At 39.3% G+C, this 16,970-nt stretch overlaps 1 protein-coding gene across 1 annotated transcript in view; it reads left to right on the forward strand.

The window, feature by feature from the left end:
- csf1b (colony stimulating factor 1b (macrophage)) overlaps positions 1-16,970 on the forward strand; it is a 32,570-nt gene extending 15,600 nt beyond the window's left edge. The window contains exons 2-9 of the mRNA XM_077611082.1: positions 4,147-4,266; positions 6,787-6,849; positions 6,997-7,167; positions 8,569-8,770; positions 8,852-8,988; positions 14,746-14,789; positions 14,881-14,915; positions 16,823-16,970. Of these exons, the coding sequence (XP_077467208.1) occupies positions 4,147-4,266; positions 6,787-6,849; positions 6,997-7,167; positions 8,569-8,770; positions 8,852-8,988; positions 14,746-14,789; positions 14,881-14,914 (771 nt within the window). The 3' untranslated portion in view covers position 14,915; positions 16,823-16,970. The remainder of the gene's footprint in view (positions 1-4,146; positions 4,267-6,786; positions 6,850-6,996; positions 7,168-8,568; positions 8,771-8,851; positions 8,989-14,745; positions 14,790-14,880; positions 14,916-16,822) is intronic.

Consider the following 16,970-nt stretch of genomic DNA (forward strand, 5'->3'; position numbering starts at 1 on the left):
CTGCAATCCACTGATTGCACTTGTAGGACACCAGATTGGTGAAAAGGTGCCCTCTTAATGGGTTGAAATGAAAACTCGCACCCACTGCAGCCCTTTGTGGAATAGTTTGCCCACCCCTGCCCTAGTTCAACCAGAACAATGTACTCTTTTGATATCTCCATCACCTCCTCGTTTGCGGACCAGCCAGGGGCATCACCAAGAAACCCAAACATGCTCCAGAAAAGATACACACCCAGCAATCTATAAATCATCAATGGGTGGTAAAATAAAAATAAAAATAATTTTAAATACACACACATTGAATATATTTCTGATATCTTGAGTCACTTTACTTTAGCAAACAAACAGACCAACTGTGAAAAAAATATCTTGGCAGCATTTTAAAAGTCAATTTTTTAAGTTTAAGTGAAAAAAAACCTAAAATACTACTAGTTATGCATTAAAAGCAAATATTTTAGGCAAAGGGTGGCCCGGCAGCTCACAGCTCTGGGGTCCTGGGTTCAAATCCAGGTCAGTCCACCTGTGTGGAGTTTGCATGTTCTCCCTGGGACTGCGTGGGTTTCCTCCGGGTACTCTGATTTCCTCCCACATTCCAAAGACATGCAGGGTAGGTTGATTGGACATTCTAAATTGCCCCTAGGTATGAGTGTGAGCGTGAATGGTTGTTTGTCTCCTTGTGCGTTGCGATTGGCTGGCCACCAATTCAGGCTGTTTCCTGCCTCTGGCCCGAAGTCAGCTGGGATAGGCTCCAGCACCCCCCGCGACCCAAGTGAGAAAGTGGTTCAGATAATGATATGAGAGGAGATTTTAGGCAAAGTGGTCTTCAGTTACACACATATTTGAACTCAAAATTTTCACAAAACTGGTCTTCCGTTTTAGTAATTTTAATATGAGTTGCTTGGGAATCAAACTCAGGCTACCAAAAAGACAACAGAGGATGTTGACATCTGTGACAAAACATCCAGTGTGCCCTTTTGAAGGCATTAAGAGTAAGGCTGGGGCTAAATTCCCCCTAATCATTTCAAATTCAATTTAATTTAATTTTCAATTCAATTCAATACTTAATTTAATTTAAGTATGGACATTAAATTTGCTAATGCATATTAATTCAATTAATTTGATTGGGTTCACAATATTAAATTAATGAAATGAGTTAGGAACATACAAATAATAAGTTTAATGTAAAATTAGTGTAAATCTAGCATAACTAGTAAAACCTTTTTATACTGTAACACTCTTACCACGTATCCTCACAAGGGTCGTGGGGGGTGCTGAAGCCTATCACAGCCAACTATGGGCCACGCTCATACTACCTAGGGCCAATTAAAAGTGTTCAAACAGCCTACCATGCATGTTTTGGCCATGTGGGAGGAAACTGGAAAACCCAGAGAACATTGTGAGGCTCGCTAACCACTTGATCCTTGGGCCGCCATAAAAGTATATTCACGACATAATACATGAATACAGGGAGCTGTTAAGTGTTGCAAGGAAATCATTAATGTAGATGTCCCAGCATAATACATTCAAAGGTCTTCATGACCACAGCTGTCAAAGTGATCGTATTGATGTTTTGTTGCCTGAATAGTTTGCATGCTTAAGTCATAAGCGTGAGATGGAGTGCAATGAAGTTTGTTGGTGACAGGCCAGGTTGTAATGGGGTGTGAAAGTGACCTCTTATAATACGCAGGGGAACATATGAAATGTTGATCCATTCCTTATTGGTCTCTGCCTGGAGGTTTGTCTCTAGCATTAAGTGACTGATAGCAGATCGTTCTACACTGTACCGCTTTGCCAACGTTCATTTCCTTTTTCTGCTGGTTTCAAGCTTGCCAGGAAAGTGCACTGTCTGATGTATTGTTATGAATCGGCAAGCCGATTAAAGATGGATACACAACAACTAAGGAACGAAGGAGTCAATTCGCAAAAAATAGAATTTATTGAACAAAAGGAGCACGCCAAAAATGCGGTTATCAAAAGGAGATAACAAAAACAGCACGACCGAGTCGGCGAATAAACTAAGGTACAAAAACACAAAATACAAACGTCAAAATCTCGGGGAAGTCACAGCAAAGTATTGGGCAAGCAGGGCGGTAAGCAAGGGCAAAGCACACAATACTCCGACAATCCACCGGTTGTGGCCCGAGTTCTTAAATACCGGATGCCTATATCTACAGCAGGTGTGTTGATACTGCCCCCGTCTTGTTGCCTTAATCAGCTGCTGAAAAGACACACATCACCGTATGCAGTAGAACATGACAGGTATCACCTTAACTTGGCTAGTTGACGAAGTTTGTTGTTACTCAATCTAGAGAACGTATTTCAAAACATTTTGTAGAATGTCACCGTGTCTTTAGATACAATCTCCCAGTTCCCAGTTCAAGCATCAAAGAAACTCGAATCTGTGCAGTCCTTCAGTTCCAACAAATACATTTGTAAGTGAATTTAACAGTAATCAGATGTGCCCAAAATAGCACAAAGATGTGACTCTTTCAGCGCAATGAAGCAGGAACCAAGAAATTTGTCTTCCCAATTGGGGCAGTCCATTCGCTGCCTATGCCTTTATGAACTCGTTTTGTAAACTTAGTTTATGAAACCCCACTGAACAGAACATCCAGTGTTTGTAGGTTTTTGTAAGAAGGAGAAACATGTGCATTTTGTTATTAAAATAATATAAATTTGTAAGCGTAGATTGGAATCTATATTGGTGAATTTGCCAATGTATTTTCCCCTTTGCCACTTGTGTTGCCACCATACAGCATAGTGTGTTACTGGTCCTGTTAAATATCAAATAAAATGTCGGCTACCTATGATTGTCACTGGGTGCTGTTTTAACTGAGCCTCTTACTCCTTGCTCTTTAAAAAGTAAAAACAAAAACAGTTAAACTATGTGACTCTCCATTGCCAGAATTAAGTCTTCAAGTAGTTTAATTACTGTATTTTCCGCACTATAAAATTTTCTCGAAATCTGATGGAGTATGAATGGTTGTCCGTCTCCTTGTGCCCTGCGATTAACTGGCCACCGATTCAGGGTGCCCCCAAGCTCTGGCCTGAAGTCAGCTGGGATAGGCTCTAGGACCCCCCACAACCCTAGTGAAGATAAAGCAGTTCAGAAAATGAATGAATGTTTATCAAACTCTCACTCTCAATCCAAAGCAGCACCAAATTCGTCATCTCAGTATCACTCTGCCAACTCGGGAAGTAGAGGACAGCGCCCATCTCGGCGCTCTCATTGTGAAAAACATTATATTTAATAAGGTAGACCTGAGTATTGGTAGCTGGTCCAGCCAAACTCTATAAAAATGATTTAACAATACTGTGTGTTTATTACCCATATGGTGATTCCAGCCGATTAAACCCACTCACCGATGCCAGATACATTAGCTCACAAAAAAGACCTCACAAGCACAATTACTCTCCCTTTCTCATTCGGTGTTATAATCATTGCTTTACCTCACTAGCATTAATCATGAGCACTGTTAGGATATGCTTGAAGAGCATCATAAAAAAATGCAATCTCTAGCCTATAGTATTTTTTTGGCCCTGACAATTTTTACACACAGAATTTCATATAGAAAGAATTTCATGCCACTTGCATTGGTGAGTGATAGCTTCATTAGGAGAGATGAAGTGTTCTGATATGCAGCAAATTTAAATCTCCATTAAGCATTCCTGGAAAGTGGACTCCAACGATCATGGGATCCACTTTGAAGAAATACACATTTTTGATTAGCTTCAGTGGCTGAGCTGGCAGGCTTGTGGTTATGTTTGTCACAGCTCCTTTTGAATGATCTGCCTGTTTTCATTGTCACACAAGTGCCTGCCTTGTAGATTTTTCATTCATCTTTCATACCGCCCATCCTCGAAAGGGTTGCAGGGGTTGCTGGAGCCTAACCCAGCTGTCTTCGGGCGAAAGGCAGACTATACCCTAAACTGGTCGCCAGTCAGTTGTAGGGCACACTGAGAGATAGACAACCACTCACACTGCCACCGAGTGGGAATCAAACCTAGACTGCCCACACCAAAGTGAGGCAGAATAACCACTGTTCCATCGGGTGGCCCCTTGTGGATTCTGAAAGTCCCTAATACACTTTCTATGTTTGCAAATATGCTGGAAAATGGCAAATTGAATGTGATTGTTTGTGTCAGTTGCAGGTAAAGTGTCTGTGTGTGCTTATGTTCCTGAGCTTCTCGGTCTCCATGGCTGAGATCCCTGGACCATGCAGGCACTCCATAACTAGAGACCACCTGCTGACACTCAAACATCTGGTAGGTGTTTTCAATGTTGGGGGAATTTGTGGGAGGGTGGGGGTTATGGTATACCAGGGCCCCAAGTACAGGGCCCTCCTGGGCTTTTAAAAAAATGAGGTTTTTCTTCTCCTCAATGTGTCAGTTTGAAAGAAAATGGCATCATGAGTTCTGCAGTGAAGGGTTCGATACCAGGTCGGTCCTCACTGCGTGGAGTTTGCATGTTCTCCCCAAGCTTGCATGGGTTTTCTCTGGTTTCCTCCCACATTTCAAAAACATGAAGGGTAGGCTGGTTGAACATTGTACATTGTCCCTGGGTAATAGTGTGAGCATGAATAGTTGTCCGTCTTCTTGTGCCCTGCGATTGGCTGGCCACTGATTCAGCCAAATGAATTCTATTCATTTCCCAAAAAAGGTGGGGTCTGCATGCGAATAAAATCAATCTCGAATTATATATATATATATATATATATATATATATATATATATATATATATATATATATATATATATATATTAATATATAATTCTAATATATATATATATATATATAGTATATATACATATACATATATATACATATAAATATATATATACATATATATATATATATATATATATATATATATATATATATATATATATATATATATATATATATATATATATACATATATATACATGTATATGTATATGTATATTCCCCATTCACATTCATGTATTTCATCTCAGGCTATGCACATCTAAGCCTGTAGTTTCATCATGAATCTTGAAAGACTCAGGACCTGAACCTGAAAAACAAATGTGATGTTTTCAAGAGCTCTACTTAACTATTCAGAAAGTAAAACTGGTTTTTTGAATAGATTCTTTTTGACTAAAAACAAGACATATAATCTAATAACAAGAAGAAATAGCAACAATAGAAGTAAGCCTTTTGCTCTAATTCGAAGGCTTTTTTTTACCATTTATAGTCCCCTTCACAGGGCATTCCGGTGGACCTGTGGTTAGCAGATTGGCCTCATAGGTCTGGGGTCGAGGGTTACCACTGTGTGGAGTTTGCATGTTCTTCCCGGGCTTTCGTGGGTTTTCTCCGGGTACTCCAGTTTCCTCCCACATTTCCCACGAGCTTAGTGAGGATTTGAGGTTCAGAAAATGAATGAATGAATGAGTCCCTCCACGCCCAATCCTGGAAATGTGTCTCATAGGCAACAGTGACGTCTGTCACGTGTGGTGACACACAACAGAACTGTTGTTTCCACAGTTCTGTTTTTAATATGCTGCTATGAGGTCTTTAACACTATGAAGCCATTAATGCGTCCAACCAGGCCACAAGGACCGCAACAGTGACCTCAACTAAACAGTTCCTGTCACTGAAGATAAGCTAAATATCAGGATGAACGTTGAACCATTTTTCCTTCCAAAACTGTTGCAGTTCAGCAAGAATCCTAGGATGTCTAGTGATAAATCGCTATCTTGAATTCATGCCACATTATCTAGGGACCAAATGAATTCTATTTGCCTCTGAGTTTTGGATTGTTGTCGAGTTACATTGCTCATGGATATTGGTGAATTTGGGATTTTCTTTTTTTCCCTCAATGACCGCAAACGTTCCAGGCACTGAGGTAGCAAAACACATCAATAGCATGAAGCTACAACCATAATGCTTCACAGTTACAGTAAGTCACATTTCCTTCACAGATAATGTTCAGCTTTACATTTCATCAGTCCAGATGGTAATATTTTATCAGTTATGTGATGGGCCATCCAAGCGTTCTAACTTCAGATATTCTCTTAGACAGCAATGGCTTTCCTTTTGGTATTCTATACTCATGTTTAATTTTAGACATATAGTAAATTTCTCAACATAGATATTATTGTGCCAGTGATTTCTCTAAGTCTCCAGCCAGCAATCTTTTTTTTCATTTATTTTCTTCTTGTTACATGACTGGGCATTCTGTGCTGTGCTTTTGCAGTCATCTTTACAGGCCTGCCACTCCTTAAAAGAAAAGAACTAATTTTGAGGTTTCGCCATTTATAGACAATTTGTCTTACCACGGACTAATGAAGCTCAAGACTTTTATTTACATAAAGGAATATAGAAAGCTTAGTCCTGAACAGGCTTGACCGAGAGTATTAATGGAACCAGCCATATTCGTACTATTGCTGAAGTGTAACAGTTTTGTAAAGGAATGGTCCAACATGTGTCCTTATGGTTCTGTTAATCTAATCTTCAAATATAGGAAAAGTTGAGGTTGTTGCCTCACAAGGAGAGTCAAACAGTTCCTTAAACCTTAAACCAAGTGTCAAATCGATTCCGCCGAGGGCCGCAGTGGGTCCTGGTCTTTGTTCCAACCGATCCAGTGCCAACATTTTAACCAATCACGTGTCTTCTAAAATAAGTAGCACCTGACTTTAATTAACTGATTACACTTGCAAAAGGTATCCTCTTGTTGAGTTGGAATAAAAACCTGCACCCACTGCTTAAACAGTGATAGAATTATTTTAAAAATACTTGATTCTGTCTCCATACCGTCTCTACAGATGGATAACCAATTGAGAAGCGGGTGTTCGATAACCTACAAATTCATCGAACAGAAATCTTTGGTAAGTTCCATTTTGGTGGTTTGGTTGAAGATGATTTTAACACTCATTTTCATACAAATAAGATACATTTTAACTATCATTCTTTGAATATGACCATGCCATGCTATCCCATCCTCATGAGTACACACTCTGATTTCCCACTTGTAGAGCAAGTGCTGCTTTGTGAAAGCTGCCTTACCCTGGATATTGGAGCTCCTCACCACCCACTTTAAATATAACAGGGGTTCGGTCAACTATACCTATATTCAGTCTTTGAGGGCCCTCATCCTCAACATCTACTCCCAGAAATGTGTTCCTCAGATCAACGAGGAGGTTGAGGTGAGTGTTTGATCATTTTATTTGAATGGAAATCAAAAGGAGTTGGTTTTCGGCATACTGGTGTCAAACTTACTGTTGCCGCGGGCTACATGATTATTTTTTGAGGATCATTAGGTTTGTCAACTAGCCCTGTTCTGATTATATAATGAACCATTCGACACCTAATCGACTATTGGATTAATGGACAACTATTTATAGTCAATTGTTAAGAGGCGGGGTCCCCACATTCAATTCTCAAGTGAATCTAATAATAATCAGAGTTGTAATGAATGAATAAGGGAATCCCTTTATTGTCATTTCACACTTGTACAATGCAATTGATGTGCTTATTACAGTCCAAATAAAATGAATCGTAGAGTTCAAGTAGTAAAATATTAAATATGAATAATGTATAAAGAGAGAAGATAAATAAAATATATATTGCCCAGAGTTGGAGTCGGTAGCAAAAAACATATAGGAATTAATGTGTTATGGCTGTCGGGTGTGAGTTAAAGGAGGTTACATCTATCAGGAAGAAACTATTGCTCAGTCTTTTTGTCCTCACTTTGAGACACCTGTATGTCTGTCCAGAGGGAAGAAGCTCAAACTAATAAGAACTTGGGTGATAGCTGTCCCTGCTGATGTTGAGGCACCAAGAGGAGTAGATTTGCTTTTTTGTTTTCTTTTTAATTTCTTTACATTCATTCATTTTTGCAACCACTTATCCTCACAAGGGTCACTGGTGGTTCTGGGGCCTATCCTAGCCAACACGGGCTCCAGGCGGGGGACAACCTGAATTAGTGCAGGGCTCAAGGAGACAAAGGACAACCATTCACATACACTCGTACCTAGGGCCAATTTAGAGTGTTCAACCAGTCATGTTTTTGGATGTGGGAGGAAAACAGAGTACCCAGAGAAAACCCACGCTAGCTCAGAGAGAACATGTGAACTCCGCACAGCGGGGACCTATTTGGGATCGAACCCTCGACCCCAGAACTGTGAGGCTGATGCGCTAACCACTCATTCGCCAGGCCCCAATATCTTTACATTTAAAACAAAATGTTAAAACTATAATTATTCTCTTTATTAATTGTTTGAAAACAAGAAGAAGAAAAAACTAGAAAACAAGCAAAGAAAAATCGGTACTTTTTTCTTAATTTTTACAATGTGTCTGTGAAAAAAATCCATAGAGAAAAAAATATCAATATATAATGAACCATAGTGGACTGCAGAAATTTTAATTCTATCTTCATGAAAAACCGTTAGGTAAATGCAGCCACCTGATTTACTTTCATGGGTCACACGAAATGACAAAGCAAGGCACTGAGGTGCGAGTTTGACAACTTTACACGAGAACATTGATCTCAAAATGTTTAAATGGAAACTGAGAGAACCTACGCTTTTATTGTGATCCGATTACAGGACAAGCCAGAGAGTTTTGAAGTGCTTTACAGGGGATCCCCTACAGAGGCGCTGCAGAGAGCTTTGGGAGTGCTGTCTCTCTATTTGGAGCTGGTAACGACAAGTGACGCACCATTGGACTGGAATTGCCAGTATGATTACTCACAGGTGTTTGGCTCAAGCACAGAACAACCAAAAGCATCCCCCACAGAAGGCTGCACAGGTGGGACCATCAATCTTTTGAGGGGCTCTGTGGTGTTTCTTGGATCCTCAGAGGTCACAGATTGTGTGTAATCTTCTACAGACAGTTATGTAACGTGGTCAGAGAAGGCCTCTCAGAGGAGACCACTGAGAGACCTATACAAGCTTGGCTTCATCATCGCCTCCATCTTCGGAGCATTACTGCTCCTATTTACTCTCTTCTGTCTAATCAAACAAAAGGTACCAGTGCTTCTGTTTTGTTAATTGCCAAAACATCTCCCAAAAAAATATAAAACATGCGCTGTAGTGTCCCGCCGTGGTCTCTGACGGAGGCTAGTAGGGGAATGCAGCCAAGCAATTTGAAAACGGAATTCCATGTCAAAGACTTAATAGTGATGGCCCATTTAAGATGCCATTCACAATACTACTACAACATATCTGTAGTTCTTAAACGACTGAAGCTTAAATGATCCATTACGTGGCGTGGTAATCTCAAGTCTGGGTTTTATCATGCCGTGAAAGCTATGTCATCTTATCAAATTTAAGGCAAATGGCATCTGAGGTTACTTTGTGCTAATTCAGGTCAACTAGACCGGGGCACAAATAGCATTTAAGGGCACACACTTCTGTACATTGTTAACATCAAATTGTCCAGACAACTGCCTTCATGTGAAATAGTTGAACTTGCTTATATAAATGTATACCCACACAAAATGTTCTCCCATTTCCCAGTCAAAGTGTGCAGTTCTTTTCAATTTCTCAAGTGAGATAAGCCTCTTGCATTTGCTAAATTGTTCCCACTGTAAATATCAGTCTTCTGCATCTGTGTTGTGCATTTGCATTCTACATATTTTACAAATATCATTGACCAACAGGAAACAGCCATTGCTTTGGGGTTCACTTTGATTCTGAAGTCAGTGCAAGGGTCAGATCTCATATCGTACTCCTAATGCCTGTGGAATGCTTTTGTTGAATCATATATAACACACGGACCGCAAACAGGTTGGTCCCAGCTGCTAAGGTGCTGCGAAATTAAACAACCTCTAAAGTTGCTTCAGCTTTCTGTCTTTCCAAACCCCTGACTGTGTATTTCAAGATAAGTGCGCAAATTTGTCAAAAAGATTTAAAACTTTGAAGACTGAATTGCGGAGATAAAAGAGTTGGGCTAAAAAATGTTGGATGACTGGTACGTGGATAAACTTGAGAAAACTATCTGAGAAGGAGCTATTATTCTTTCTCTGTTTAGTCATAGTCCAGCTTTAAGTGGAAAACATTAGCTTATGCTGGTCTGATAAATTTAGCTAATTTTTACATGGAAGAAAATAAATATGTCTCTGCTGCAGTTTGACAGGAACAATTCTGCTTCTCAGGTAGGTCCTTTTCTTCTGGGTCAGGTTGAGGAATTCTTTGAGGTCGTAAACGTTGCTCGGACTGTTGACAGATGAGAGGGGCATGTTATTGCTTCATTCTGTATGGATCATTTTACACAACACAAGAATGCCTCATTTTATATGTTGGGGATTGTTTTTAATGTGGCTGACAACCCATTCTGGGTGTCTCATGCTTTCTGCTCACAGTGGGCTAGTGTAGGCTCCAGCACCCCTGTGACCCTTGTGAGGATAAGCGATTTGGAAAATGAATGAATGAAAGGCTTTTTCCCCCCAACCATTTAGGTTTGCCCTGGTCAAATGGAAGAAGTCTTATTGTTTCAGTCAGACTTTAGATTTTTTACAATGAGGAACATTAGTGTATTTCAACAATTTTTATACAACTTATTTACATTTGTGTTATATTATTATATCATATTAAGAACACATTTTGTCAAATTCTACTTCTTTTTGAATTGATTTTTTTGCTCCTATTTTAAAACTAGTACACCGAAAAATCCACCCGTAGAAAATAAAATAATCATGGTCTTAATACTAATTACGATACGATATTGGTTAACTTTAGCAGGTTATGCTACTTGCTTTTAAGATTGTTTTTAAAAAAAAGAAAGGAATTCCCGTGGCGGCAAATGTTTTTCTCCCTCTCTGATCGCCTCAACGTTTGTTCAGACTGAAGTGTTGGCTTCAGCCCAATTTTATGAATTTGAAGATCTGCATTAATTCAGGTATCTGCTCTTCAATTTCCAATGTTTCTCTTTCATCGAGTACAACGTCTAAATTTTCCTCTAATATTGTCTCCTCTCTTTCCAGAGCTTCAATTATTCCTAGGACATTTGTGTCTAATGTGCCCTCTGTCATTTTGCTTAACTATTCTGTTTGCATGCAACCCTAAGAAAATATTCATCTTCATCAAAAGCCTTAATTGTCATTTTACAACAGCTGCGTATAACAAAATTAGTGGTGCTACTCCACAAAGTGCGTGTTTCCCAATAAAAACATAAATAAGTAATTTAAAAAGTCACGTCCGGCCGGGCAAGGTAATTTTTTTAATATTTTTTTATTCTAAAATATTGCACAATCTAGAATATTGCACATTGTTATTGCATACCCTGACGTTATTGCACAGAAGGGATTGTGTGTTGTGCTATTGCAAGTTCAGAGCCCTGATGGCTCTGGGGAAACTGTCCCTAAGTCTATTTGTCTTTAAGTTAACTACAGAACCATAACTATAGAACCATAACTATAGAACCATCATGAAATATTCCTCCGCAATCAAAACAGGGTATATATTTCTTTTCTATTTACAAACTGTCTTTGTGCAACATTCTCTTCCTATTCCCCTTTTTTTATTTTTCAAAGGAGCAGAGAATATTCCGCTCAATCTATTCAGTTCAAAGAACAAAAATCAAGATGGACATATAGTCTGACCTGTTATCCGCTGCAATTTTGGGCTTATTCGTCATATGGATTGTCTCTGAGCACTGTTGTCTACTTTTGAGGAGTCTTTTTTACCGCGCTGGATTGCAGCACGGGCTGCCTTGTTGGACCGATGCCAGAGTGAGGTGGCCAGTACTCATGCAGCCTACAACGCCAAACCAACGTTCCGGAAAACGCAGGCCCCCGGATCTTCAGGGGGAAGCCGACCAATCTTCTTCCCTTTTCCCAATGGTTTCGCGGTTACCATGTGAAATCAAGGGGTCTCACCTCCATCCGTCAAATGCTGCACTTTGAAGTTTTCAAAGAAGTAAACTCTCGTCGGGTGGATGATTTGTTTCACTCGGTCAACAAAGCTTTCTCCCTTCCTTTTTATCCACTTTCTCAGAGGCTGTTTTTAACTTCCCTTGGAAGCAAACGTTTTTCACTTTAGCTGCCCCTAACGCTCTTCTCCTGGTCAGAATTAAACCACGCATCGACTTTTGTATGGTGGGAATCATGTTTTTATTTCCTCCAAGTATCAAACAATGACAACACGATAAAAAACTGAAACGACATACAATTTGCACAAAATTGTTATTTACATCTAAAGAATTACAACAAAGGAATCCCTTATTAACAAATAGACAACAAATGTGCTTTCTGACTTTAATTAGGAGCTGCTAAGCCTTAACCAAATTGTGACACGCGTCCTTTTTCAATTATTACAAGTCTGAACAAAGCACGTCAATCCCAACAGCCCTCTGTGTTGGTCATAATGACCTCTCTTTCTGATGTCATGACCACTCTTTCATGTTCTGATGTCATGACCACTCTTTCATGACTGACATAATTTCTAAGATCAAAATTGCACTACATGGTTTACATTATGAAATATATAGAAAGAAAAGGAACAAAATACACATATAATTCAAAACATTGTATGAACACAATACCCAAAAATATCAATGGAACACATAATTTGGCACACAGGGACAGCTATAATCACATTGATAAAATGTCTCCCTGCACAACTAGCAGCAACTTCCTGGAAATACTGTACTCTTTAAAACTGTTTTTATCATTTTTTCAATGTTTTTTTTTTCAACTAGCTGGAATGCATTTTATACTGCTGTCTCTTTGAGATGTCCAAAATCCACCACAGCGATGGTCATTTTTGGCGCCAGTATTTTCTGCTCATTATCAGCGACGATATAAGTGGGAATACTTTTCTGTAACTGACTGATAAGAAGTTCATATGTTAATCCACATTTCACCAAAAGTCAGCTGGGAGAAGCTCCAGCACCTGCGACCCGGACAGGATAAGTCAAAGGCTTGTATACGTTGGAATCTTGTAAAATTGGCTAGTCTTTATGATCTAAGACATTTTTAGGGAGTGTCCAGATGAAGCTCAGGTCTTCAACTAGTTCTTTCAGCCCTCTACAAAAACATATGATCATATTTTGCAGGTGAGCTATGATGTACATGTCAAAATTGCCATTAACTTCAAAAGGAAACTACACTTTTCTCTGTTATTTTTCTTTCTTTTTCGGGATAGCTCTGCGCTGTGCTGGTGGCAGCAAATCAAATTCTAGGTCAAAACTATATCTGACAAATGTGTAGCGGATGTGTGGTTGGCTTTCTCTAAAAATAGTGCTGTGTTGATGACTGATGACTATAGATCAAAGTCTTTGAATTTGCACAATCACGGGACTGAAATGAGGTCAAGATGGTGATCTTCTTAATTCTCTTACTGCCATTGACAGCGCTAGAACATTCAATTTGAACTGGGCTAGCTGAGTAGTTAGCACATTGGCCTCACAGTTCTGGGATCGGGGGTTCGATCCTTGGTGTGTCCTCACTGTGTGGAGTTTTCATGTTCCTCCTGGGCTTGCGATTTCTGGCTGGTTGGACACTCTAAATTGCTCCAATGTATGAGTGTGAGCATCGATGGTTGTCCGTCTCCTTGTGTGCTGTGATTGGCTGGCCATCAATTCAGGGTGTGTCCTTGCCTGGTGCCCATAGTTGGCTGGGATAGGCTTCAGGACCCCCAATGAATGCATAAATAAAAAAGCAAACCAACAGAAATAACTTACGAGCTTCTTTCACAGGTATTGTTAAACACAAAATCAGTAAGATAATTGGATTGGATTGGATAACTTTATTCATCCCGTATTCGGGAAATGTGACATTGAACATTCAATTGAGAAGAAAAAAACTTCTTGAAAGAGTAACCTAAATCAAACAACAAACATAATGTTGCTCTGCATGTGTGCCTATCCTTTTGTAACTGCACAATGTCTGTATACTTTCATCATCCTTGTATTACAAGCGCACGAGAGATAAATTCCATCAAATGTTTTCATAATAGTTTGGCAAAAAAACACCATGTTTTTATTATAAATTCATGTTAAATGTCAGTCAGATTACTTCTGTGAGCATTTAAAGTGTCACTCTCAAATGACACAACAAATCCATTTTAGTCGGGTTGTCCTGGCATTTTTGTTAATTCCCTATCTTTGAAGTCCACTTGTTGAAATGACTCACCCAGTAAAAGCAACACAAGACAATTAAATTGCCCAAGACAGTATTAAATAGAGAACTTCAGGTTTCAATAAATGCAATTTAGCCTTATGACAGAAAACCATTAAGATTTCATGTCAAATTACACAGCCACCTTGTCAGAAAAAACAAAACAAAAACAGTAAGTGCCTGAGTGGAAAAAAAATCTTAGATACACTTTCGAGCAATGCAGCAAAATTGGAAATGTAAGAAATCAAAACCTGGTCAAATGCAGTAATCCATTGTCTTTATCAAGATGAGTAAATTAAATATTTATGACTTTTTAAAACCTCTTAGTAACCCTAATTGAAACAGTTGACCGTGCGCCTTATAACAATGATTAAATAGGAAAAATATGACAGAACAGTGACATTGCCAAGTAGGTTAGGTGAGTTTGGATATGAGTGGACTATTCTGGACACAATTGTGTTTGTGATGTGCTGGTAGGTTTGGGAAATTGATTTGATTAAATGTTACTATACCAGAACAGCCTACCATTTGAACAGGGGTATGTAGACTCTTGAGGTCTGTTTATTTTGTGCTTCTAAACAAGACTTTTTTTTAACAGGGACCGACTCTTGTATTTTGTTTGGCTACAGTACATCTAATTTTGTCCATTTTTTTTTCAAAACAGAGGCACCACATCTGTCACAGAACGCAATCTCATTTGATTTCTAGGTAAGAGAACTAACTATACACAATGCTTTGAGAAAAAAAAAACACAGTGGATATGCTGATGCAAGTTTTTATTTTATGTTTTTTTAAACAGAGAGCAGCAAGGGACCGAGGTGGCACTCCAATGATGTGAGTATTGAGTATTTGGTTTTATATAGAATTGCAATAGGGTGGAGTAATTATCCAAAGCCGTTTTACAAACAATTGGCAAGCGGATGAAGGGTGACGGTAGTTTTGGGGGGATATTTGCGGCTCATGGGTGATAAATTGGCAAACTTGAAAGTATGCTCCTGAATCTTTTATTGGAGGGAAAATCATGGCTGGGTGAGGCAGGTGTCATCTGTACAAGACTATTCGGCCTAGTTTACTTGAATGACTTTTATACTTTATGTTCATTTCTTAATCTTGCTCCATATGGTTTAAACACTAATAAGAGCTCGTCACATTTATCACTCCCCCTTTGTTGCACCTTCTTCTCCAACTCCCGCTATCTATGAGTCTACCCTCACCACTTCCATAAATCTCAGGAAGGTCCATCACCAGAAGCTTTCTTCCATTATATTTAGTTCCGCTCATTTTTCTTACTTTTTATCAGGCACTACTGAAATTTTGACAACCAATCCTGTTGCTAGATCAGCAGGTTCTTTGAGACTGGTTTTATTGCTATACACCTAATACTTGAGCCAAATATCTAGAATCCTTCTGCATGCCAAGGCACCTGTTAGTAATTTTCAGTGGCTCATAGCTCGATTTTGCAATTGTGGACATTCGGAGAACTGATTTATGTTTATGTGTTTGAGTGAAAACATGAGGCCAAAGAGGTGAGAGAGGAGATGTACAAAATTGGATGGAAAAGGATGTTGAAATTCTGTTGGTATGTTTTAGTTACTAGCACATCCAGTCAAAATGGATTGGACGTCTTTACCCGTCAATTAAAAATTGAAAGTGTAATAATATACATGCCTTTTGCTGTTAATAGCCTCCCCTGGATACAGTTATCCTTGATTAAAGGTAATATAATCGGGATGGCCACCTGATGGTGCGGTGGTTCTTCCGCCTGACTATGGTGCAGGCAGTCTGGGTTCAATTCCCACTCAGTGGCAGTGTGATTGGTTGTCTGTCTCTCTGTGCGCCCTACAACTGACTGGCGACCAGTCTAGGGTGTAGTCTGCCTTTCAACTTGGGTTAGGCTTCAGCAACCTCCGCAACCCTTTCGAGGATAGGCGGTACCGAAGATGAATCAATGAATAATCGGGAGTAGGTTAGGTTAGAACTTTATTTCATCCTGTATTTGGGAAATTTCTTGGTTGCAGTAGCAAGACAGACACAAAACACACAAGACATTGTAGCCCTAGGTAAAAAATGAGAATATTCTGTTTTTATTTTATCTTTACTTATTTACATAAGGGCGGCCTCACAGTTCTGGGGTCCTGTGTTTGATCCCAGGTCGGTCCTCCTGTGTAGAATTTGCACGTTCTCCGGTTTCCTCCCACATTCCAAAAAAGTACATGGTAGTCTGGTTGAACACTCTAAATTGCCCTTAGGTATGAGTGTGAGAATTAATGGTTCTCCATCTCCTCCTACGATTGGCTGGCCACCAATTCAGGGTGTCCCCCGCCTCATGCCCGAAGTCAGTTGGAATAGGCTCCAGCACCCCCGTCAGCCTTGTGAGGATAAGTGGTTCAGAAAATGAATGAAAAAATTAAGAATGGATTATTTATATAAGTAAGTCTGTCTTTTTGGTTAACAGTAACAACTAGCTAAAAGTTTAGCATCTACTCCTGATAAAAGGTTAACAGTAAATAATTTTCAACCATGTTACTGTGATTATGCCAAATATTGAAAATGTCCCAAAATGGGAGAGTTTGTGACCGATTACTGATGAATATTGAGCAGAAAACCAGAATTGTGAAGGCTCATCATTCAAAAATGTTTCCTACAATTTTGGGATTACCCTTGAATTGTCCCAAACCTTGGGACATTTTATTCTGTGATTAATTTCAGACTTGAATTCTTTGTATTTCGTGTGTTCTCAGACTGCCGGGGCGAACAATGCCATCATGAAGATCATCCACAAACAACAAGATTTCATTGCAGTAATTGCCCTCGCTGACTGATTTAATTGGAAACTTTGCTATGACCAGGGGCAAATGTGGACATTTGTTGAATAAATATTATATAGTA

This window comes from Stigmatopora argus, chromosome 1 (assembly GCF_051989625.1).
Source record: "Stigmatopora argus isolate UIUO_Sarg chromosome 1, RoL_Sarg_1.0, whole genome shotgun sequence".
In the NCBI taxonomy this organism is placed as follows: domain Eukaryota; kingdom Metazoa; phylum Chordata; class Actinopteri; order Syngnathiformes; family Syngnathidae; genus Stigmatopora; species Stigmatopora argus.